General features: G+C 34.7%; 5 protein-coding genes across 5 annotated transcripts; 1 reads left to right on the forward strand and 4 right to left on the reverse strand.

Moving 5' to 3' along the window:
- Positions 1–187: 187 nt before the first annotated feature.
- Positions 188–2,865, reverse strand: LOC103865230 (F-box/LRR-repeat protein At2g43260). Its single transcript, XM_009143029.3, has 2 exons — positions 1,697–2,865; positions 188–1,610 (listed from the first exon to the last, which is right to left on the reverse strand). The coding sequence occupies exons 1-2, from the start codon at positions 2,088–2,090 to the stop codon at positions 754–756; spliced, it is 1,251 nt and encodes a 416-aa protein (XP_009141277.1). The 5' UTR covers positions 2,091–2,865; the 3' UTR covers positions 188–753.
- Positions 2,866–4,261: 1,396 nt separating this feature from the next.
- LOC103865231 (beta-galactosidase 9) lies at positions 4,262–10,038 on the reverse strand. Its single transcript, XM_009143030.3, has 19 exons — positions 9,780–10,038; positions 9,615–9,710; positions 9,407–9,519; positions 9,260–9,326; positions 9,094–9,186; positions 8,792–8,935; positions 8,376–8,464; positions 8,106–8,211; positions 7,672–7,759; positions 7,457–7,578; positions 7,082–7,258; positions 6,551–6,783; positions 6,240–6,355; positions 5,941–6,038; positions 5,750–5,860; positions 5,508–5,618; positions 5,212–5,420; positions 4,801–5,149; positions 4,262–4,715 (listed from the first exon to the last, which is right to left on the reverse strand). The coding sequence occupies exons 1-19, from the start codon at positions 9,993–9,995 to the stop codon at positions 4,572–4,574; spliced, it is 2,682 nt and encodes an 893-aa protein (XP_009141278.2). The 5' UTR covers positions 9,996–10,038; the 3' UTR covers positions 4,262–4,571.
- Positions 10,039–12,169: 2,131 nt separating this feature from the next.
- On the forward strand, positions 12,170–15,602 carry LOC103865232 (beta-glucosidase 33). The gene is made up of 13 exons (XM_009143031.3): positions 12,170–12,522; positions 12,622–12,691; positions 12,799–12,857; positions 12,953–13,028; positions 13,164–13,241; positions 13,334–13,421; positions 13,508–13,763; positions 13,870–13,991; positions 14,069–14,286; positions 14,371–14,399; positions 14,655–14,757; positions 14,862–14,970; positions 15,123–15,602. The coding sequence occupies exons 1-13, from the start codon at positions 12,229–12,231 to the stop codon at positions 15,415–15,417; spliced, it is 1,797 nt and encodes a 598-aa protein (XP_009141279.1). The 5' UTR covers positions 12,170–12,228; the 3' UTR covers positions 15,418–15,602.
- Positions 15,538–17,710, reverse strand: LOC103865233 (protein RALF-like 17). Its single transcript, XM_033290445.1, has one exon. The coding sequence runs from the start codon at positions 16,407–16,409 to the stop codon at positions 16,179–16,181; it is 231 nt and encodes a 76-aa protein (XP_033146336.1). The 5' UTR covers positions 16,410–17,710; the 3' UTR covers positions 15,538–16,178.
- A 1,678-nt stretch (positions 17,711–19,388) lies between these two features.
- Positions 19,389–23,514, reverse strand: LOC103865234 (zinc finger CCCH domain-containing protein 26). Its single transcript, XM_009143033.3, has 7 exons — positions 21,711–23,514; positions 21,303–21,463; positions 21,175–21,231; positions 20,781–20,897; positions 20,457–20,693; positions 20,110–20,289; positions 19,389–20,023 (listed from the first exon to the last, which is right to left on the reverse strand). The coding sequence occupies exons 1-7, from the start codon at positions 21,772–21,774 to the stop codon at positions 19,613–19,615; spliced, it is 1,227 nt and encodes a 408-aa protein (XP_009141281.1). The 5' UTR covers positions 21,775–23,514; the 3' UTR covers positions 19,389–19,612.
- Positions 23,515–24,219: the final 705 nt, after the last annotated feature.

Genomic DNA, 24,219 nt, shown 5'->3' on the forward strand with positions numbered 1-24,219 from the left:
ATCATTAAAACATCAATCTTTGTATTATTTAGTTTTTGAAACTATTTGTTTGCTATAGACGTGTATGGGAAATCAAAGGTACAAGAAGAAGAAGAAGAAGATATGAGCAATCAAAGAAAAGGGTGGGTGAGCAATGTTTTGGGTAAAGTTAGCAAAGGTTAAAGACGATCGGAAGAGTTGCATAATGTTTGACCATTCATAATTTAGGTAAACAATAATTTTGATTATTTTTTTGTCTTTACGATTTCGAAACTTAAAATTTTAATTGCTTTCTGCAATTGAATTTTGAAAATTCACAAGTTTTGTTGTTTTATAAATTTCCTAGGTTGTTTTAATAGCTATCTAAAAACAAAAAAGATAATTAATATTTTTAGATAACAAATTTTCCAGCGAAACCTGTAAATAATAATTCAAGAAAACAGTTTTCTTTTAATGAAACAAGCCAAAAAAACTCAGTTCAAGCCATCTCCAAAAATTAGTAAAGGACTATGAAATGACATTTCCAGATGTTAATCACATTTCCAAATTAATCATGTATCCTCATCTCTGAACTAATTTTATATGTCTGTGGTTAACCAATGATAATGTTCTTTTAACACTGATAAATGTGTGTTAATAGTTTGTTTATGTATATATATTTCCCTCTAATAAATCAAAGTTATTATACATGTAATTTAGTGATATATAAAACTGATTTTGTTTTTGTAACAGAAAAAAGATTCCCATGCATAGCATGGGGTCAACACTAGTAAACTATAAACTCTGATCATGATAAATACTAATAGATCTAGACAAATGGGAACAATAGCGAAACATTACAAGAGTCACAACAGTGGTGGTTACCAAAATGCTCGATCTCTTAAGTTCCATTCGTCGGAAAAAATTGAATATCCGCGAGGACAACGGCACGTGATCTAGATGTATAAGTCCATATGTTTTGCTGTCTAAACGTCCAAGGGGGACCAAATTTTCAACAAAAGGAGATATCACACAAATCTCTGCAGCGATTAAACGAACTTCACCCGTCTCTGGGTAACATTTGAACAACCTCTTGTAACTGTCTTGGACGAAAAGGTTTCCTTTCTTAGAAACCGCCACTGGCCTAGTCCAATACCATAAAGGGGAAGAAGGGTCGTCGTAAGGGTGGTCGAGAGGGAATAAACGTATGGAGTAAATCATGCTCCATGTTTCTTCTGGTGCTTCCACGCTCCATATCTTCACGTTCCAATGATCGTTCTCAATATAGGTTGCAGCTAAGGCTAGACGGTTTTCAAGGTTTGCTACCTGGAATGATTTTCCGAGTGCTCCTAACGGTAGTCCAACGTCACGCCACTCTTGCGCATGAAGATCCAAAGCTAAAAGTTTTTGATCAGGCAATACTTCTACCCAATAGATGGACCCATTTACACATGTCGACTTCCTTCTATATCCTATCTCGTAAGGAGGCGGACTCAGTTTCTGCCATCTCCCAATGTTAACGTCAAGAATCTCGCAACGGTGAATCTCCCAATGATGGTTAAAGCCCATCCTCACTATTTTATAGCTCCCACTCACATTGTCTCGCCCGAATCCCATCCTCCAATATCCAGGGAAGACATCAAATACACAATCTGTGGTTTCATGGTTTCAGTGCTATCAATGAATATTTATATATACAAAAAAAAAATCAAACTATATATATATTTGTTTTTTGTACCTACGTAATTATTAGCATAACGGGGAATCGGTGGATCTCGGCCGGAAGAGAATCTAAGAAGCTCTTCGGTGGAAGGGTTGAACACGTTGACCCAGCCTGGTACGGGGATGCAAACTAGACCGTCACATGACAGCGACGGTCGTGAGGCGACATCACACTGCAGATAGACTATCTCGACCTCTTCGTCCTCTTTGAAGCACGTTTGTGTTCGGCTTCGGTCTCCTGCCGCCATGATTTTCGTCTTCGTTTGAGCATTCATCATACGCCTCCTCTCCGCGAACCTCAGGGACTCGAGTATTGATCTCCATTGTTTTGAGACCGTTCTGAACTTGACTACGGATCTCAATGGCAGTCCAAGGAAGATCTCTTCCAGTAGGTCGGGAACTAGGTACATGGGATTATGGTTATCTTCTTCCGCAAGTTATTGTCTAGAATGTTTGTATAAGACAGCCCGTAGAGTTTTGTCGTAAACCTATAAATAGGGATGTCAATAGAGCTACCGGACTCGGCCCAAAAACTGTAAATATTTGAATTCAGTCTAGCTCGGTCCGAAAATATTTTAGATCTATATTTTACATTCCGGTCCAGTCTTGCTATAGCGTTTTCGTGTTTTTTTTTTTGCTTCTCAAAATAAGTTGTTAAAAACATTGTAAATACTATTTTCACCATTTTAAAACATGCAACAAGTTTTCAGAAAAAAAATTAGTTTAAATTTTCCGTCTTCGAATATAAAGCCAGTTTATACCGTTCAAAACCATAATATAAACAAACCAAATTTAAATAACAAAATATATAAATTAAAATTAAATTAAAACTATGTATATAAGAGAACAAACTCTTGTGCTAAACACTGACAAATGTTTCATACTTTGTATTTTGAAAATACATGTTGAACTTAAAGAAGAAGATACATTGTATGGAATTTAGAATCTCACTATCGGATGATCAAACAATGAAGTGCATTCATAACTTCCATATTTTTCTTTGTTAGAGTTTGAAGCAAACCAATATTAAAATATATGTTAATATCAAGAATAGTTCTGATGCAAGAATCATATTATCTAAGTTTTGGATTATTGGACCAACACTAGTCCAAACAGGTTTGTAGGGGTGGGCGTTCGGGTATCCGTTCGGGTTCGGGTCGGGTATTTCGGATTTTCGGGTATTTCGGTATAGAGGTGTAGAACCCGTTCGGGTATTTTTGTACTTCGGGTCGGGTTCGGATATTTTTAGTTCGGGTTCGGTTATTTCGGATCGGGTTCGGATATTTAGATTTTGAAAAAAACAAAATTAAATTTTCATTTTTCAAATTTCTTGTATTTTAAAATATAACTTTCACTTCACTAATCTTTTATTTTTAATAGATTGAATGGTTAATAGATTTGGACATAACATTTTGAAACTAAAAAACATTAATTTGATTATTGTTTTTAAATTTTGGATGTAACTTTTTGTTCATTCTTGAAATAAAAAATTTGACATGTATTTTAAGTGAGTAGCAAATCATTTTTTCCGTAATTGTATGTATATCTTATGAACTTAAAATATGTGTAGTATCAATATAAATACTTTATATAAAATGAAAGATGTAAACTAGAAATATAAGGTTAATTATACATATGTTCGGTTATTTTCGGATATCCATTCGGGTTCGGGTATTATCCGTTCGGGTTCGGATATCCAATCTCTCTTAATTCAATACCCGTTCGGATATTTTGCTACTTCGGTTCGGATTTCGGTTCGGGTTTTTCGGATCGGGTTCGGGTGCCACTTCGGATATCGGGTAAAGTGCCCACCCCTACTTCATCGGAAGAAATCTTAATTGTATTAATGATGTATTTAATTTTAATTTTAAAATTATATTAATGAAGTGTCAAAAATATAATTGGTCATGCAACTTATGTTTTAGTATATAAAAGATAAGGAAATTGTCAATTTATATTTAGGCTCCAGAATAAATAGGAGATGCAAAGAAATATTCAAAACTAACTATGTTTCTATAGAACTTATTGACACATAGATAATGACTTCAAATAGTTGATAAGAAAAAAAAACAAAAAACTGCTTCACAAGATTGGATCGTTAAAAAAAGTTGGTTATTGGTCTTATTTTGAAACTTCCATATTTTTATTTGCTTTGTATTTTTGCTTCACATGTTTTGCTTTGTATTTTTCAATTTTTTTTATAAAAAAACCTTTCCTTTTTTTTGAGCAACAAAAAAAAAAGATTTTCCATGTGTCAAATTTTAAGTGGTGAGGCGAATTGCGCTTTAGTATATAAGGGATATAAAGAAATATGGACAAGAATGAAAATTACTTTGTGTTTGAGATATTCTAAAGGACCAAACACTTTCAGTTGCTCGTAGTAAGCCCTAGCCTTTATCTTCTTCTCGTTAATATCGTGCTTAGAATTTACTCATTCAACCATCCATACATAAACAATCCACTGCTATTCGAATGATCTAGCCATTGTGCACACACACAAATTATTTGCATATATATCTTAAAATGAATAATAAATTGATGTTCAAAATAATAAATGAATATTAGTATATATATGCATGACTTGGACACACATAAATATTTGCATTTATAACAATCGAGATCTAAATCATTACATCAGCTGAGTGTTGCCGAACATTCTCAAGTGTTAACAACAAACTGTACAAGCAGAAACACATTCAAGATGGTTTCTTGTTTATTGGTTTCAAGTGGAGAAAGATTGGACACAACGATGAACAAGACCAAACTCAACTGTTCAGTCTCTGAAAGATAAAAGATCAAAGCAAAAAGCTTGTGATGAGGCGTGTTCTTCTTACTAGTTGATCAACTGTGGTCTTCTTCAGGATATTAATCATGTAAACAACAGTTGGTCATCAATCTGAAGCAGTTTCACTCGTGTCCTGAGAAGGAGAACATCGTGCCATAACCACTAATGTCTTTAAAGTTCCTTTACATGGATCACTCTGAAATGCAGCATTCGACACTTCAATGAAGCAGCTATTGCGTCCTTTACAAGCCTGCAGAAAGAGAACAATGATTTTTTTAAGTCATCTTTCACAATTGCTAAGAACCAATTTTGTAGCTATGTATGTCAACACTTACCTCAGAGACGATTGATAACGATTTGGATGCGTGGCATTTCCCGGTAGAGAACTTGTCACAGCTACCTCTTGGAGTTCCGTAGCTAGCAAACTCGATGGAGGATATCACATGCCCTTCTTCACAATGCAGATGCATCTCTGGTGCCACACTGTTTATCGACATTGTTCCATTCATGAAACCTGGTGTGGACCATTTCCTCAGAGGTGGATAATGAGATTCCGAGACTTGACCGCAGAGAATTCCAGCAGTAACCGTCTTAACCGAGATTTTAAATGGGTTTCCCCCGGTTTCTTCAAAGAGCACTAGTAGATTACTGTCAGGCTTTAACCAAGAACGTGGTACATGGTACCTGTGCAATGATATTAGATCAGTCTCCCATGGGGTTTTAATAGTCACTGCTTAGTTATTTACCTGGTTTGAGTAGGCTTTCCACAATTTGTTGTGCACTTGTCTGAATGGTAAGCTCCACGGTAATCACAAGTTTTGTCACATCCATCCTTTTGGGCAATGATACTCCAGTACCTTCCAATATGGTGTCCGTTGACCCAAGCTTGTCCCTTTCCCATACTTCCCAGATCTAGAACAACAGGATCTGTTCCGTCTGGGGTGTTGAAGTATGTCTAGTTCAATAAGGGGAAAGAAAAGGAACCATGAAGATGATAATAGAAGATAATTGAGGCAACAAAATGTCAACATGTTTCACATACCTTGTACCACATAAAGATGGAAGGTGAAGCTTCGGTCTCCAAGGTACTCCACTCAGCTTTTTCATTGTGTTCAACAGAGTATACTTTCTCAGCCTCTCCCTTCAATCCCACCTACAATGAAACCCCAAACATTCAAATGCTTCCACAATCAGATTTTAGATAAAGCGAGAGAAAGTAAAAAGAATCCACAAAGTTCATCTGTTTTAGTTCTCTTATAGAAATCGTATACACTGTAACTACACCTGATAGGTCCAAGAAGATTTTGAGAGGTCCACATCTCCATTTTTGAAGCCAGTAAGCTTTGCTTTGCCTCTAAAACCTGCTCCATCCTTCTCCAAGAAAGCACCGTAATTCTATGCCATGAAATCGAAAATGATCACAGTTAGCTGTAAGAAGAAAAGTAAAAGAAGAAAATAGGTAGTAGAATTTTTACCTGTAAACCAACTGTTTGAGTCAAGAGAAGTAAATCATTGTTACCCTGCACAAAAAGTACAGGCTGCACTGCCTTCACCCAGTGGCCAACAATACTGCCTTTACTTCCATTCAGCAGGAGAACAAAGTTAGTGAACATGACCGACAATAACTCCCAAGACTTTGCACTTCATGAAACCAATGTAACCCTCTTGTAAGGATATACACAAAAGCGGTACCGTACACAGACGCAATACGGGACCAGTCCATTTGTAAAATGACGGATATGCATAAGAAGCAAGAGAAAGTTATGTAAATTACCTGAGAGTTGTTTGTTTACAAACACACGCAACACATCCCTCATGCTATCAACTGACAGTGTTGGGTTAGCTCCATTTTTCTTCCAGAACGAGATATCATCCTCAGTTACGCTTATTCTACATTGGTTGAGAAGAAGGAAAGCTATTACCGCTAAAAAGACAAAGAACTAGTAAATATTATAGATTTCACAGTATTAAACTCCTCTATAATAATGAACTGTCAAGAGCATAACAGTCAAATTTTAATGTAAAAGCTTCTTGAAATGATTGTTGTTAGTTTAGATCATGAAATAGATAACAACGCATAGCTACCTTGTCTTATGCCACAGGTAATCAGACTGGTCTTTTGTGACATTCAAATGCTCCAATAATCCTTGGGTAGTGAAATTGTTTTCACCCCATATGCCAATAGGCTCTTTCAGAGCCATCCATGATTTTGAGATGTAAGAAGCATTATCCTGCCTCGCGACTTTTTGCAGTATAGACAAACTACCTAAAGGAGGCCCTGCAGATTCAACTGTTTTAACAGAAGTTTGTGCTCCTACCTGTTCAAGAACATACAGAAAACGAGAATCTCAAGAAACATCTTGGAAGACTAAAAAACGGAAACAACTATCTGAAGCAAATTAAAAGCCAGTTGCCTGATTAAGACAGAAACGTCAAGTTCAATAAATAAGATATTTGGGCAGTTTCCAAAAGGTCTTAATGGAACATCAGAAACAGAACTAGTCCTTCTAAGTGTTTTCACAGTGACAGCTCTATTTTTAAGATTTCATACAGCAAGCAGTATTCTGCAATAAAGAAGGATATAAGTGAATGTTCCTTCGGAAGTGAATATCAAACCTTGGCAGTGTTGTAGGCCACATGTCGACAGTCTGGCAATATACTAACTGACCAAGGTGGTAAAGTATATGATTGGCCATTAAATTTCACATATGCGGTTTTATGCTCATCAATGTTTGCGAGAAATGCAGCGCACACCTTTCCTCCAGTCTCACCATCTCCATGATAAACGTGTGCCTGGACATTGCGTTATTTTACAAGTAAGAATCCGGAATCTTCAGCATATATAATATATAAATTCATAAATAGCAATTGAAGACTATACTTGGATCATAACCAAGTAAAACTTTTGAAACCTATCTAACAGCACTGGTCTATTATAACTTAGAAAAAGAGAGAACTATATGCAAAAAGCATTTGAGAGTAGTAGCATACCTCTTGATTTGATCCCAGTTTTTTATACTGAGGTGCATCTGCCGCAACAAGGGCAGGTTCAGAAAGTTTTATGGCAGCATGAAGATCCTTTAGATGCCCCCACTTTGGCTCGCTCCTCAGACCTTAGTATAGGACAAACATAATCTCATTAGATAAATAAGTAACTATATTTTTCTTAGGAATCTGCGTTCCTGTTAGTCTTAGCTTGAACCCACCATATTCATCAAGAGGAGCATCATAATCGTAGCTGGTAATGTAGAAAGGACCACCAGAAGTTCGACCAAAGTTTGTTCCACCAAAATACTGCAACAGTAAAACAGGCTCAATGATATATGCAGCACAAACAGGTTGAGAACAGGGAATGTTTATCACAGGCATTATATAATCAAGTTGGGCAAAGACAATTTATTAATTATCTCCTACATAGCTCGCCTTTGAGGGTTCTAAGGGAGTGATGTAAAGTAAATACTATGGCTTACTAGAACCTAGTTTCTCAACTGAAGGAAAAAGCTTGTGGAACTAATCATCGTTGATTTTGAATCTCATTCGGAATCAGCTGCAAAGAAATATCAATCAGCAAGACGATGATGCAAATGAACTTGGACAGGAAAAGAGAAATAAATTAAAAATCTAGTGTGTTGGTGTGTACCATGTAATAGTTTTGAAAGCTTCCTCCGCGCTGATAAAATCTTGCGACTGCAAATGCAAGATCTTCAGCAGGTCTGTGAGGCAAACTTCCACCCCATTTCGTGTACCTTCAAAAATCCAACCTAACATATTCAATCCAAATAAGGAAAATTGTCTGAAACAAACTAAAGCCAACTGTAACATTGGCCTTGAAACAAAAACTTCAAGGAGACACACTTCTTTGAAAAGAGCAAAACTTTGTCAGAAGACTGCATGACAGAAAAAAACATACCATCCATCCCAATCCTCTGTCCAAAGTACTGGCTTGGTCTTCGAATTTGGTTTAAAACCATCACAATAGTATCCATTGCATGCATCAAGCTAAAGAAAAGGAGATTAATAGACGTCATTAGGAATACTTCTTACAGGGAACTAAAACATATGTGCAGCATCTTTTCTTATTAAGAAACATAAAGGACTCTTTTCAAATACAAGTGATCATTCATTCCTAACAGAAACATAAATCCTTTAAAAAGAAAAACTGGTTCAGGACCTATTATCAGTGCCTGAAGGTCGGTAAACACTGGGCATCTCAGCTATACTTTAAGAAGTAAATCTCTATATAAAGTTATCAGACTGGTGACAGGCTAAGCTACAAGATAAGTGAGGGTCATCTTAATCCAGAAAAAGTCAAGTTCGCAACATTACAATATTCTCCGGAGCATCTGTTTGCTTGCACATAACCCAAGGAACTCCAGCACCAAGCCCTAGCGCCATACTAGCAGCCCATTTGACGTAATCCTTTCCCTTCTGCCCATATGATTTCTCAACATCCCCATATTCATTCTCAATCTGTGCCCAAAAAAAAAACATTTATATCTCGATAAGTCAATGCGAGAGAATGTCACCAACATAAGCATCATCATAGCCTTTATAGCAAGAGTACAAAAGGAAAAAAAGCTCAGTCCTCTGGAAATAAGGTTCAGAAAATACAAAAACACTCATAAGACCTGAAGCATGATTACAGGACCGCCTTGCCAACAGAACAACTCTGCTTCTCGCATCAGATCCACAATCTTCCTCACAAACTTCTGCATCTCCTTCTGCAAAACATCAAACAGAAACATATGATTATAACCAAAAGCTAAAACAGACTCTAAGAAAAGGAAAATGTACCTTGAAAGGCTCATTGTCTGTTCGAAACTCTATGCCAGGGACATCACGCAACCACACTGGGAACCCTCTAACAACAATCAAAAGCGAAAAAAATAAAGAGAGCTGAATAAAAAAAAAGAGACACAAGCACTTGTGAGAAGACAATACCCAAAGTTCCACTCAGCACAAACGTAAGGACCAATGCGTAGATGGAGATAGAGACCACTCGATCCAACAAGCTTCACAAACTTAACAAGGTCGTATCTTCCTTCAAAGTTATACTGAACACCACATTATCAAAGTTTCCACCTTTAACCTCACATACATAGAGATAGAGAGAAGACACAGAGAGAGAGAGAGATATAATTTAACAAACCTGACCCTTAACAGGCTCGTGCCCACTCCAAAACACATAAGTTTGAACCACGTCAGCACCTCCTTCTTTGCTCTTTGCTATGAGGTCAGGCCACATCTGAAAAATCCAATTTCAATAATTTAATCAAAATGATCACAACAATTAGCAACCAATCAGATAGTTTACTTGAGGAGTGGCGCGAGGGTAGTGAACTCCGGCGGAGACTAACATGCGCCGTTTCCCGGCGACGATTAGAGCCCTGTGGTCGTAGCTGACATTGAACGGTTTGAAGAAACTTCCCGAGACTATCGGGAGAAGCAAGAGTAAAGCTGTAATCGGTGGTGGTATCCTCCACTGAAGAGAAGCCTTTCGTGTTGACTCAGCCATTGAAGTGAAGCTCATCAAAGTCCACAGATTTTTTTTTTATGTAAACAAGAAGACGATGTTCCAGTTGTATTAATTATTTTTTTAATACCCATGTGTTTCTAATAAATGCTAAAATATCCCCAGAAGTATATAAAAATGCAATAAACCCCCCAGTATACAGTTAATAAAGGACAGAACCTACGGCGTCGTTTTGAGGAAATAGTGTAACTGTCTCAGATCCTACGGCGTCGTTTTGAGGAAGTAGTGTAACTGTCTCAGATCCTACGGCGTCGTTTTAAATCTATCTGAGAGTATAGTTTACTTTGGACATACGGAAGCTTCTTTACTTTCCTTTGTTTGTTGTGGTCTCTAGTCTCTGACTCTCTAAGTCTCTATACAATATATCATAGACATGACACTCTCTTGCTTTTCAAAATCGAGAGTGAAACCGAAGCTAGTTATTTGCCTCTTTCTTACATTCCAACCTTTACATCCTCTAAGAAAGGTTAACTTGAAGTACGAAGATGGTGAATGTCACAACTGTAATGGATCAGGAGATCTTTTGAACGAACTTAACTTTAACATGTAGCATTAGTTTGATACTTTTCCACTACCACATTTATTAGGACCGGACCGGCCGGTCTACAAAACTCATCCCGGAGAACATAACTAAACGATATTTATTTCTCTGACTCCACCATTAATGAATGATCTAAGAAGTAAAATCCCACATTGGAATAGGTAGTCTCGATCATATTATCTAATACGAACATTAATTTATTATGTGAAAATTAAATGACGGATAAATGCTAGTAAAACGATTGGAATATTTTGGAATAATTAATTTATTAAAGATTTGAGCAAGGTATTAGAATAATCTTTTTAAAACAGCGCGGTTCGGGATGGTTACATCGTTTTAGAAGATACTTTGAAGAGACTTTTTTTGGTCTTTTGTCAAACTTCAAACATTTTCTTCTTCATTACTTGAAAAAAGGTCTTGAAAATACATTTGATTTCTTCATTGAAACTATATCAAACTTTATTTCAGTAAAAAACTATATCAAAAGTTGTTTCCTTATTTTGTTGTATCGTTTGGAATTGGATTTCCAAAAATAAAATCAACGGTGATATAACCTCAATGCATTATGTTGCTTATTGTCGCGTTAATGACTACAAAATGTGGTGAATAAATGACGTAGTTGAAGGCCTAAAAAGGGCAGTAGATGAATATTACAGATGTGTGCTACCAAAGAAGATTGGAATAATTATACTATTTAACTTTTGAGCAAGGTATTAGAATAATCTTTCAAAAAGTAAAATGCATTTCGTGCTTTGTACTGGAAAAAGACGCTTGACAAATTCATAAATATTACTAATAGTATAAGTATTTTGAAAACTAAAGAAAATTTTGAAGGAAAAAAATTACATTGAGCTAAAAAGTGAAACAAGTACTATAAAGTAAAATGACAGAGACAATGGCTTGTTTCTATTTCTAAAGAATCTACAAGCTTTTCTTTGAAAGGTGTGCGTATAATAAATAAGTATGATCTCATATTCAAAACGTGAACTTAACATTAACAAAAACTAGTTTGATGATGAATTTGACAAACAATACCATAACTACCATATAGTCTCGTGCACAGCGTGTTATTCTTCGTGTTATTCACAAACGACGTTTTCCAGTATTACGTGATATATAGATACGCAAAGACATATTACACGCTAATTATATATGGAGTTGATGGTGCTTTTTATATGATAATGGGGTTTCTTGCAAAGCTGAGCGAGGTGACAAATTTATTTTTAGAAAACCCTTTTTAGCAAATGATGAATAGAAAAGTACTATAACACTTGTCCAATAACCAAACCAAAGAAGTCTCACAAGATATGAAATGGTTTGGTACGATTTTGGTTTCATCAATCTAATTCTAAATAAAAATAAAAAAATCTAATTGAACTAAAAATTTGTTATTTAGTTTGATTTTCTGTGTGTGTGTTGGACTGGAATTTGCATATATATATGTTAAAATATTTATCATTAAAGGTAAACATTTTATATATATAGAAAGAATACAATACTAAAACTTCTTCAATAGCCAAACCAATGATGTCGCACAAAATATGAGTGTAACAGAAGTAAAATATCACGAATTCCCTTTCACTTACACGTCAGTTGAAGCTTCCTTTCTATAAATAGAAGACTCCCTGGAAGTAGAGGAACCATAACAACTCACTAATAACGTTCACAAGAAAACCACTCATATCTATAATGACTACTACCCTAACTCTTTTGTTAGGGTTTTTAGCCCTATTGAGTACCCTTAGCTTCAACGCTGAAGCTAGGCCTCAACCAAGTGATGAGGATCTCGGTATCGTCATTGGACCTCACACTACTTTCGAAGACGACCTTGGCATCGTAATTGGACCGGAAGAGAGCGAAGACATACAGCAGGTCAACCTAGATGATGAAGACTTGGGCACCATCATTGGACCCGAGTTTGAAGTCCACAAGAGTGATTTCCCTGACGATTTCATCTTTGGAACATCCGTTTCCGCATATCAGGTCAATATACATTAATTAGATATTATTATACACATTATATTCACATACATTGTAACATAGATAAAATAATTCTATCATTTTTATTGGTTTCGGTTTTAGGTTGAAGGTGCTAAAAAGGGATCAGGGAGAGGCTTGACAACATGGGATGAATTTACACACATGTTTCCTGGTATAAATTACATTTATTTGTTCTTCTGTTACTTATAAAGTGATTATGAATTTGGACTCTATTCTACAAAAATTAAAATATATCATCGTTGATTTGGTATCTTCAAGACAAGGTTGAACAACGTAGTGATGGAGATGTCGGAGTCGACTTCTATACTCGTTACAAGGTACGTCACTGTTTACAGTGCGTTTATATTTTATTGAATAACTTTGGTTTCATAAAATACATATTGAAAATACTGCGTGGGATGTGGTATTATAGGATGATATAAAATTAATGAAGGAGTTGAAAACGAATGGGTTCAGATTCTCAATCTCATGGACCAGAGTCTTGCCTTGTAAGTCCATCACACTAGTTCTTGTAATTAATCAATCAAACCACATATTTTTCTAATCTAAAATCTATATTGCAATAAGTAAAGAATCTTAATTTTTTTTAACTCACATATTTGTGTATATATGTTAATTTTCAGATGGATCAATTGAGAAAGGTGTCAACGAGGAGGGGGTGAAGTTCTACGACGATCTTATAAATGCACTTATAGCTGATGGTAATCATCTTATTACTTATGATCCATTTTCATGTATATCTTGAATGTTTTCACCTAATTGTTTCAACATGATTTGTAATAATAATTGACAGGCATTCAGCCAGCGATTACTCTATTTCACTGGGAATCTCCACTTGCTCTAGAAATGAAATACGGAGGTTTTCTAAGCGAACAGATTGTGTAAGTAAATATGTCTATAAGAATTTTTTAGGATTTCTAAATCATTCTTCTTTCTATAAAGTTATTTTGAATAACCTTTAATGTAGTGAGGATTTCCGGAAGTTTGCAAAGTTCTGCTTCGATAAATTTGGAGATAGGGTTAAGAACTGGGCAACATTTAACGAGCCATCGGTATATAGTGTTGCGGGTTATTCAAAAGGTAAGAAAGCGCCAGGACGGTGCTCTCCATTTGAAGTCATCAAATGCCCCTCAGGAGATTCATCCGAAGAGCCTTACAGAGTTGGTCGTAACCAAATTCTTTCTCATGTTGCTGCTGTTGAAGAATTCCGAAAATGTAAAAAGGTTATTGTTAGAAATTTTCATATAAATAACCATAACCTTAAACCATAAACTCTGTATTATATAATTGTTCGAGTTCATTTATTTGTTATGTTAAAAATATATATAGTGCCAAGAGGGAGGAGGGAAAATTGGAATAGTGTTGGTGTCTCACTGGTTCGAGCCTAAAGATCCAAACTCAAGTAAAGATGTCGAGGCAGCAAGACGTTCCCTCGAGTACCAACTCGGCTGGTGAGTTGTTGTTTTTATAATGTTTGATTATATATATAAGAAGTGATATCTAATCCTTTTGAGCTACGTGTGGACAGGTTTCTTCGCCCTCTCGTGTATGGACAGTATCCAAAGGAGATGCTAGAAGGTACCACAAGCCGAGTGGAAGCATTTACACCAGAAGAATCTAAGAGACTAAGAGGCTCTTTGGACTACGTCGGGATAAATTACTATGGAGCATTCTTTTCTACTCCACTCACTAATGTTAATTCATCGCAGATTACTTATCATTCCGACATGCGTGTAAACTGGACAGGTGCTTATATAATAGTTGAATAATTAACATATGTTTCATTTTTTTTTAAATAATGATATCTTTGCTTCTTCTTCGTTTTCGTAGTTGACCAAAACCATTCACCACATCTCAAGGTACTCCGAATAACAACTCCTAGAACATGTGTGCATTTTTTTCCATATCAACATACATTATACAAAAACATAGGTAATGTATAGAGTATATATGTTCACTGGAACAAAATTTATAAGAATTTTGTTAAATTCTATCTACTGGTTTTATATTGCTAGTAGAATATTTCAGCTGCAAATGATTCTATTTTTCATTCTTCGACCAATACAATTTATCAGTTACGTACAGCCTATATATATATATTGTTTAATTTGCAGTCAACAGCAATGGGTATAGTAATATATCCAGCGGGTTTGATGAATCTGATGAGACATATCAAAGATGAATACATGGATCCAGAGATTTACATTATGGAGAATGGTAACCAATTAGCAGTATACAAATATATTAATATATGTTTGCAAAATATGTGTGTGTGTACTTAGTACGATGATATGATGGTATTTGTTAAATTTACTTGGTAGGGATGGACGAGCTCGACGATGGGACCAAGACCTTAGTGGAAGCCTTAAACGACTACGGGAGAAAAGAGTTCATCAAGAGTCACATCTTAATTATGGGCAAAGCCATCAGGTATACCACTAACTTAATACTCTAACTTCATTATTTTTTATAATTGTGATAGTTCACCAACGTATCTTTGGCCCTTTTCTTACATTTATAATTAACTGAGTTTGTCCGAATCAAAGATATATATGAAAATGATGTTGATGGATTGTTCGCAGGATGTACAATGTGAGACTGAAGGGTTACTTTATATGGTCGTTAATGGACAACTTCGAGTGGGAGAAAGGATATAAAATCAGGTTTGGGCTGTACCATGTCGATTTCAATGACAACATGAAACGATATATGAGGTCATCTGGGAAATGGCTAAGCGAGTTTCTTGATTCAAAAGAGTCTCTGCATAAATGCTACTTCGAGGGCCATCGTGAGAAAGGATATGCTCCCAAGCTGTCTGACAGGGAGATATATGATCGTGACAACTGGCGTATCAGATACACGAGCGATGTTATGTGAAAAATAGTGAAAGTATGATATGATCATCGATATGCAGTATGCTCAAAATAGTAAGAATAAGATATGAGATGGTCTTATTTATGTTTTAAATGTATGTGTGATTTTATGTGAAGTGTTTTATCAGTGTTTGTATGCACATGCTAATAATGAATAAGAATATTAATTAGCTAATGTTTTCTTTTAAACTACGGAAACCTCATACGCTTTCTTATGTTTAGTCTTCTTCTCAATATGCATAGAAATTAACTAGCATCTAGTGCTTGTGAGATGACCTGTGTTAAATAGAGTATTATGACTTTTTTTGTCTTGGAATCATGAGGACGTAGGAGTGTTAATCCATTGATTACTTGCGGCTTATAAAGAACTTGAGTCAACCAAATCTATTTCTTGAATATTAATCATCCCATCTTGAAATTTTAGAGTGGAGTCTGTACATTGGCACATAACATAACCACATAAGGAAACTACAAGGTACATTCAGGCCTATGTGTAAACGTTTAAAGAAAACGACATTCTACTAAAAAAATTAAGAGAATCATGGGATGTTAAATGACTTAAAACATGGAAGGTTGAATGACAAAAATGACTAGAATCGCATGGTTCAGATCACAATTTCTCTCATTAAAGGAAGGAAAAAGAAAGATAAAATTAAATTATAACAAATACAGAATAATCAATGCCAGAAATAAAAAAAAACGAGCTTAAGAAAATATAATGTATGATTATGTAGCCCTAAAACATAATTAAATAATGAACCATGATCAAGCATATATCCTCATTTTGTTAATTACTTTAAAAACATCATCCACGTCATTGTCGTCATGTTCTTTGACCGCCTCCACGCACCGCTCATTATCGTCCCCTAGACTGCCGGCGCCTCCGCCACATCGTTTTTTGGTGATGTCAGCAGCACCAGACTCGATTCTCATGAAGAAACTGCACAAGAGAAGTGTTAATAGGCAACATATGATAAATTCTCTAGATGCAGCCATTGATCATACACTTTCTCTCTTTCTTTCTCTCTCTCTAGTCTAAAACAAATTACAATAGGTCAATCGAATTGCTTTTAAAGCTTTGGTTCTTTTGTTATGTTTTTCTCTTACATTTATCTTTATATATAAGAAATGGAATTTACTATTATTGGTATAGAGTTTTCCTTTGCGCTGGTCTTAAGGCTAACTAATTGTTGCAGTATTTTAAACTTGTTTCCTCTTCCAATATCCCTTTCTTATTATTTGAAGAACATTATTTGAATCTAACCTTCATCTCATGTGTTATTAACAAAAATGCCATTTCTTATGTGGCAACACTACAATCACCCTCACCCCTATTAATTAATTGCATTCTTCTCACTAGACTATTTACATAGTTTGCCATTATACACTAGACTAACATTTCTCTCATATATTATGCTTTATATCTCTACATAAGTATTATATCTAATTACTCACTTAAACCATTCGCGAAATACATGTTTGGTTAAGTCTTGGTTTTTTGACGATTATGGTTCTTTGACTATTATGGTTCATATAATCATGCCGAACCAAATTACTAACATCTTATATGTTTAACATATAATCATTTTTGATTCTGTGACTATACTTCGATAGCAACCTTACATATATATTTATTTTTGCTTGATAAGAGCACATTCGTCGATGAAATCGGCGGTTTTATTTGGTCTGACCGTGATTAGCTGACTTGGACGAACCTTTGGTGTCTATTGAGTTGGTCATTTAATTGGTGCAGCCATCACAGCTATTGCATATTTACGTAGGTTTTCTACTTCGGTATCAACCTCAATTGTATATTTATGTATTACGTATTATGCTTTAGAACTATAATGTTAATTGTAGTCGAATATAGATTAAATTGTGTATAAAATGTATTCATAGCTAATGTGAGGTTTTGGGTTTTAATATATACAGACATCAGTAATATACTATACGTCATTGACATATCCAAGTCATTTGTCTAACATAAATTAATATTGATAGTATTAGCATAATCAAACGTAAAATATGTATTTTGAGCTAACTTAACTGGGTATCTACGTCAAATCGAGTCCTTACTCCTTACATAATTAGTGGTTGTATATATATGAAAGTTTGATCACGTTTCTAAAATTGATCCAACATCAGCTACGTCAAATTGATTGTATATAACTGAAAGTTTATCAAAATTTCAAAATTTTAAACTACAGCACACGGTTAATAAATGTAGATATAATAACAATTTTAAAAATAAAAAGTGAATTAATATGACAAAATCAAGATACATAAATTGATACGGCAATTACGTTTGTAAAAAAAAAAAAAGGAAAGTTTGATTATTTTCCAAAATTTTAAAATTTGGCACACGGTTATGAAAGTTGGGGTTATCGTCCCAGTTTGTTTTTAATTTTCTTTACCTTATTTGATATGGTTTGATTTAATATATTTTGTGTTAAAGCATGTTATAATTCTTAATTGGAGCGCAAGTAAAGTTACTGTAATTAGTAAAAATTCTCTATAATTAGGGAGATTTGATTTTATCACATTAACTCTAAAGATTACCGTCAGCGATAATCATACGTATATAAATACGAAACCTTGGACACATCTCCTCATCACATTCTTATTCCGACATCAAACTATCAAAAACCATTCTTTCAAGCAAAACACAAATGACAGGCTTCAACTCCGTTGTTGATTTAAAAACCAGGAGTCCTGAAGAAACTATTCACACCAGCTGTGTTTTTATCAGTTTTTTTGTTGTTTCTTTTATATTTTATAATTCTATTACTTTTGTTACATTTCATATTTTAATCATATTTTTTATGAATTAAATAATAATTATATTGCCTATGTTTTGTTTTATCTTAAACTCATTATAAATTTATATTAAGTATTTGCTTATTCTTAAAGAATATTTCCAATTATCTAAACTTTGATATTGGGTAAAAATTGCAGGTTCACAAATAATTAGCATGTATTTATTTATTTATTTTATTTTTTAGAAATAACATGTATTTATCTTTAACATAATTTAACATAACACAAAAATTGCGACGAAATATGAAAAATTTCAAAATCAGAATTGATTATTGATTTGAGATTGATTGATTTTTCAATCAAGCCGCAACCTTTGTTTCCTTATATTAAAAATAAGAATAAAATGTTTTCTGATTTTGAAAGATCAATTCACAAATAGAGTAATAAGGCGATTATCACTTTGTGTGTATTATATCTATAATATGATTTTTTAGTTTATTCATCCTGCACAAAGCGCAGGTTACCACATAGTAATCACTTATTTAGAAAATGAATTTCTTTAATTTGCCTATATTTAAAGCTACATTATTGAACGTACAGTTTCTTTATAAAGTTCATTTAGTGTACAATTAAGCTGTTAAATATTATCTTACATCCACATTAAAATCATCACTTTGTTGAAGAGTTAGTATGCTTTGATGAGGAAGTCATAAACCCACTAAAAAGTTAATACTCCACTAAAGATCACTGATTATATGGTTTGTTCATGTCTCTTGAAAATGCTCTTATCTTACATTCTCTTTTTTTGGGAAATAAAAAGAGTGGGAAACGTTCAACGGTTCACAATCCAAAAGTAGTGGAATCAGGTCAAACCTTGGATTCTTCACAACTCATCCTTGGTACCAAGTACCAACATTAACGTCATCACCTCCCATGAGTTATTCAAATGAGAGTCTTCCTCCATCACTTCCCTGTCCTTACCGTCCCAAGCTTTTGTCTTCACGATCTCTAGTATTCCGTTCATAGGCAAGTCTCCTTTTCCACCAGCTCCAGCATCCTTCATGTTGTAATTCTTTGAATCTGTTATTTACTTATTGTGAACATATTGTTCACAAATAAGAAATGTTCTGAACATGATCACTATTTGTTCACAAATAAGAAATGTTCATCAGAACATGGACAAATGGACGCAGACAGCCCAATTGACAACTATAAAAATTGATAGCTAAATAGTTGAGCATATGAAAATGGCTAAATGAAGTCAAACTTTATCAACCAATTAAAAAAAAAAGAATGTTCAATTCCTATTTTGTTTCAGCCATGGCTGTCTTAAAAATCCAAAAAGAAAAAAGATAGAAACATGTTCAAGCCCTTCTTCCAAAAAATTCACAAAAAGGGCAGAAAAAGATCTTTAGAGATGGTTAGAAAGTTGGATCATATGATCATGCAGAATTGTCAGATGATTCCTGCTTTCCCGAGTTGTCAGCTGGTAAAGGATCATCGTCCTCTTTCTTAGTCTCTGGACCTGGATTCTCTGCATCATTGGATAAGGCAGTTGAACCATGGCTTAGCTGTGACGAGTCATGCACTTCTGCCTTGTCTGGTCCATCCTCTTCTTTCACAGTCTCTGAGCTGTTATCCTCTGCAGCAGGTTTGTCACCACCATTGGAGCGGCCTGGCGGTGATGTGATCCTCACAGGAGTTGAAACCGGTGGAGCATAAGCAGAAGGGGGAGAAGGCATGGTGGAGCCTGTGTTGTTGTAAGTGTTTACTGGCACAGGGTGATCAAACTTGCAGTTTGCTCCATACTTGCAAAACCCATAGGCCTTGAAGTTACCACATGCGGGTAGTCCCTGAGCACAACAAAGGCAGAGTCATTGGTGTCACCACAAGCTCCACTGATGTTGACAAAATAAACAGAAAGAGAAGAGAAACTCACTGGTCTAGCAGGGAGGACCACAGGGTTAAAGAGATTTGGTGGTGGTGATAGTAACATCCTTTCTTTTGGATGACTGTATTTGCAATTATCTCCATATTTACATGTCCCAGTTTTCATAAAAAAACTACATTCAGCCTTTTCAGAACTGGAGTCAAGCTCAGTTTTCATATCATAACCACCCTGCACCACAAGAAAAAAAAAAACGCACACACAAGATCTTTCAGATTAAGACAAACTCTTTGGTACATTGGTCTCTGTGAAGAGAAAGGCCAGAGAGCCACATCAAGACCAACAGAGAAAAAAGGCCTCCATTGGAGCCATGACCAAACATATATATAAAGACATACCATGAAAGTAGACCAGCCTTGAGGAGGTGCAACCATAAAGGAATAGGCCTGAGGGTGAAGAGCTTGAGGACGTGACATAGCTTCATACGTTGCAGGAGCCAAAGACATCACCGGCAAGCTACCACCAAAAGGAAAGCTAGTAGGTTGGGCATTATGAGTCTGAGGATGATGGAATTTGCAGGCAACTCCGAACCTACACATCCCTTTCTGCATGTAATACGGGCATGACTTCTCACCCTGGAGAGACAAGGAAACATAAAAAGCTCTCTGTAAAACCATGCAAAACTGAATAACTGATGATGAAAATGTAAAAGTAATCCTCACCTGTCGCATAGGATAACCGAGGGCATTAAACAGCACCGGTCCAGCACCGTTCCTGTCCTTTGGGTGGTTATATTTACATGCTGCGCCATACTTACAGGCTCCTGTCTTGAGAAAATACTAAAGAGAAAATTGCATATAGAAGAGTAATGTGTGCTCGTTAAACATCTCCAGAGAGAAAATGAAACAAAATCTAATAACTATTACCACTTTCAAAATAAGGAAAGACACAAGACAATGTATCTTCTTCACCATAAATGCAATTAAAGACTCAAAAGCAAGTTTTAAAGACTATTGCTAATCCTACAATTGCATTCATTCAAGAGACAGAAACAGGTACTCAAAACTATTCAGACCAACACAAAAATACAAAAATGAGAGATGATAAGCAGTGCACCTCACAGTCTGGCTGACCAACCCTCTCAGGCAGTTCCTCTCTGTGGTAAAACACAGCCTGCAAAAGACATTACAAAACTGTAAGCTAGGTGTAAGAGATAATGTGCTGGAAGAAGAGTCAGACCCCACCTCTGGAACATGAGAAACAGGATGATTGTAACGGCAGCTGCTTCCATAGCCACACTTGCCAGTCCTCATAAAGTAGTGGCAATCTCTCTCACCAGGACGATCAGGAAACAGACTTGGTTCATCCATATTCTCTTCGTTAACCTTCACCTTCGTCAAGGTATCTAAAACAACATCATAACATCCAAGAGAAAACATACGAGACATGAACATCATAAAACTTAAAACAACACTAATCAAACGTGAATAGACCGATCAAAATCTAAACTTTAAATACATTATCATCAGAGAACGATTTACCACGACGTAAGAGCGTGATCAGAATCGATGATCCGACAAGATAACTCTAAAGATCCGAACTTTTCGACGTATTGATCCATGATGTAATAAAAAGAAAAGAAGAGGAAGTACCTTCAGTTTTGTCGGAAGATGGGATTGACCCAGTAGAGTTCTGAACCTGCGGAGTTTCAGACATGGCTCGTTATTACAGGAGACACAGTCACAGACACAAAAGAAACTCTTGTTCTCGTCTCTTATCTTCTGAGAAGAGTATTTATGAGTATGTGAAGAGGAGACGATGATCACAATGATCAACACCTAATAACAAATAGAAGGAAAAAAAAATCTGTGAATATTAAATAAGGGAATAGATTTGTTTCTTTTTTACAATAAATGATAAAAGAAGAAGAAAATGTTGAAGTCTTAAAAATTATTAACTTTTTTTTTGGTTCTTTCCCAAAGATAGAATTTTATTGTTTGAACAAATCTAAAAAAGAAAAAATCTTTGCCCAAATATTCTATTATTCTCTCTCTTTTGCATTTTCCTTTTTTCTCTCAGAATACTGAGATTTCCGTGGGAATTTTTCGGATCTTGCTTTTTTGTTTTTTTTTGGCTTTTTTTTTTCTTTCCCAATGTTAATGCGTTTCAATGTGAAAAGAAGAAAATAAAGACAGAAAAACAAATGATTTAAATAAAATATATAAATACGAGTGCAGATTAATGAGATTTTCCCTTTTTTACGGATTTACAAATTCTGCCGGTCCTTCAGTAATGACAATTTTACCTATATATTTAAATATTTTTGCGTTTGATTCAATTTTCAGTATCGTGCTCTCACTCAGAACCCTTGTATCAAAACTTTGTGAGATCCGTTTTATTCTCTTATTCTTCCGGCCCCATACTAATAAAAACTACTAAATCTTCTATAAACATTTAATAAAATATATTTTATGAAATTTGTAATCTTAAAATATTAGATTTTTTCAATTATTACCATGAAAATTTTAAATTTAAAGCAATTTATTCACATATCTAAATGAAGGTGACTAGGAGTGTATATTTTTTTTGTTAGATTTTTTTCTAATCTTATTTTTCAAATCTCCAACTCACTATATTAGATGGATAAATACTTGGATTGACTAGTGAGCTCTAATTTTAAGAGAATTTATGTAGCTTTAAATTTTTTTTGTCAAAATAAGTTTCAGAATTCAAAATATTACTGAAGTTTATACGTCTTTCGTATACAAAAGATTGATATTTTAGTTTTTTTTTTCTTTCTTATATACAAAAGATTGATGCATATGCTTTAATTAATACATTTTGTTTTAAAAGTAAAACATAAATTAACATATAAAATGTAAGTAATAATTTTATTGGGAATTAAATAAAATGTTATACTAATTAAAATAAAGCGAAAAGCAATAGACAAAAGTAAATATTTTTTTAATATGTGTGAACAACTTTAAACATCAGTATTTTTATACAGATGGAGTAGTTCTTAATAAAAGACTTATGGACGTTTTATATAGTGGGGATGATTGGTAAGTGCTGTAGCTTTATATTTTTTGCTGTAGAATTTAATCTGTAGATTTATTTGCTGTAGCTTTCTTTGCTATAGATTTCTAAAGCACTAATTTTTTGCTCTGGAAATAAAGCTCTCTACAGCCATATTTTGATTTTTCAGAGATGTTTTTGCTGTGAGTTTTTTAAGGAAATTAAAGCTTGATTGGTTGACATATATAGCTGTAGACTAAATTTTAGCTGTCCAGAGCATCTACAGCCCCAACCAATCATCTCCAGTATTCTCCTTTTTTTTTTTATTTTGTAGCTACCTAATGACCAATAATTAAGTTATATTTGGTTGACAGTGTATCAAGTTATTTAAAATCTTATTCAAAAATTAAAGATATATCTAAAGATAAAGACATAATTTTGAAAGTTTTTTAAAACACAAATCATAAATTTAAAAGTATAAAAAAAAATTTTAGAGTTTTAAACCATTAGTCTATGCATTTATTCAAAAATATTTTTTTTAATATTTATAAAAGGGAAATTTGGCTGTATGACGCTGAAAAAAACCATAATTCACCTTCTAACCAATTTCCCTAATATATCGATACACCATCTGTCTTTCCTATAATATTGCCAAAATACCCTTTCATTCTACCGGTGAAACCTGAAGAAAATAAAAATAAAAAATCCTAGTTATTAGCTGTTTCAAATTACTCGTGGCGTAATCATATTCACATCTTTCCTTTTACCTTTATTTGGTAATTTTTCAGAAATTGATCCATGATTTTCTCCACCTCTTCCAACCACGTTTCCCTCCTCCCCATCGCCACCGTCTGTGTTCTCTGAGTTTATTTCTTTCTCTAATTGTGTTGCAAAGGGAATCGTCTCCACTTTGAGAATCTATTGTGAGAAGACGTCGTGACAGTCCAATCGGGGAGAAGGAGCACACTGACCATTTTTCCATTCACATCGGCGCTTTGTCTCAGATCTATTGCAATACTGTAAGTTCTAGGGTATGTGTTTTAGATTCTATTCTTGCGATGCTCTTTTTCCCTGTTTGGGTTGCATGTCGGATCTAGTAGACAAAGGTCACCGAATCGATTTAGGGCTGAACTTTTACCGATTTGT

Source organism: Brassica rapa, chromosome A04, assembly GCF_000309985.2.
Source record: "Brassica rapa cultivar Chiifu-401-42 chromosome A04, CAAS_Brap_v3.01, whole genome shotgun sequence".
In the NCBI taxonomy this organism is placed as follows: Eukaryota; Viridiplantae; Streptophyta; class Magnoliopsida; order Brassicales; family Brassicaceae; genus Brassica; species Brassica rapa.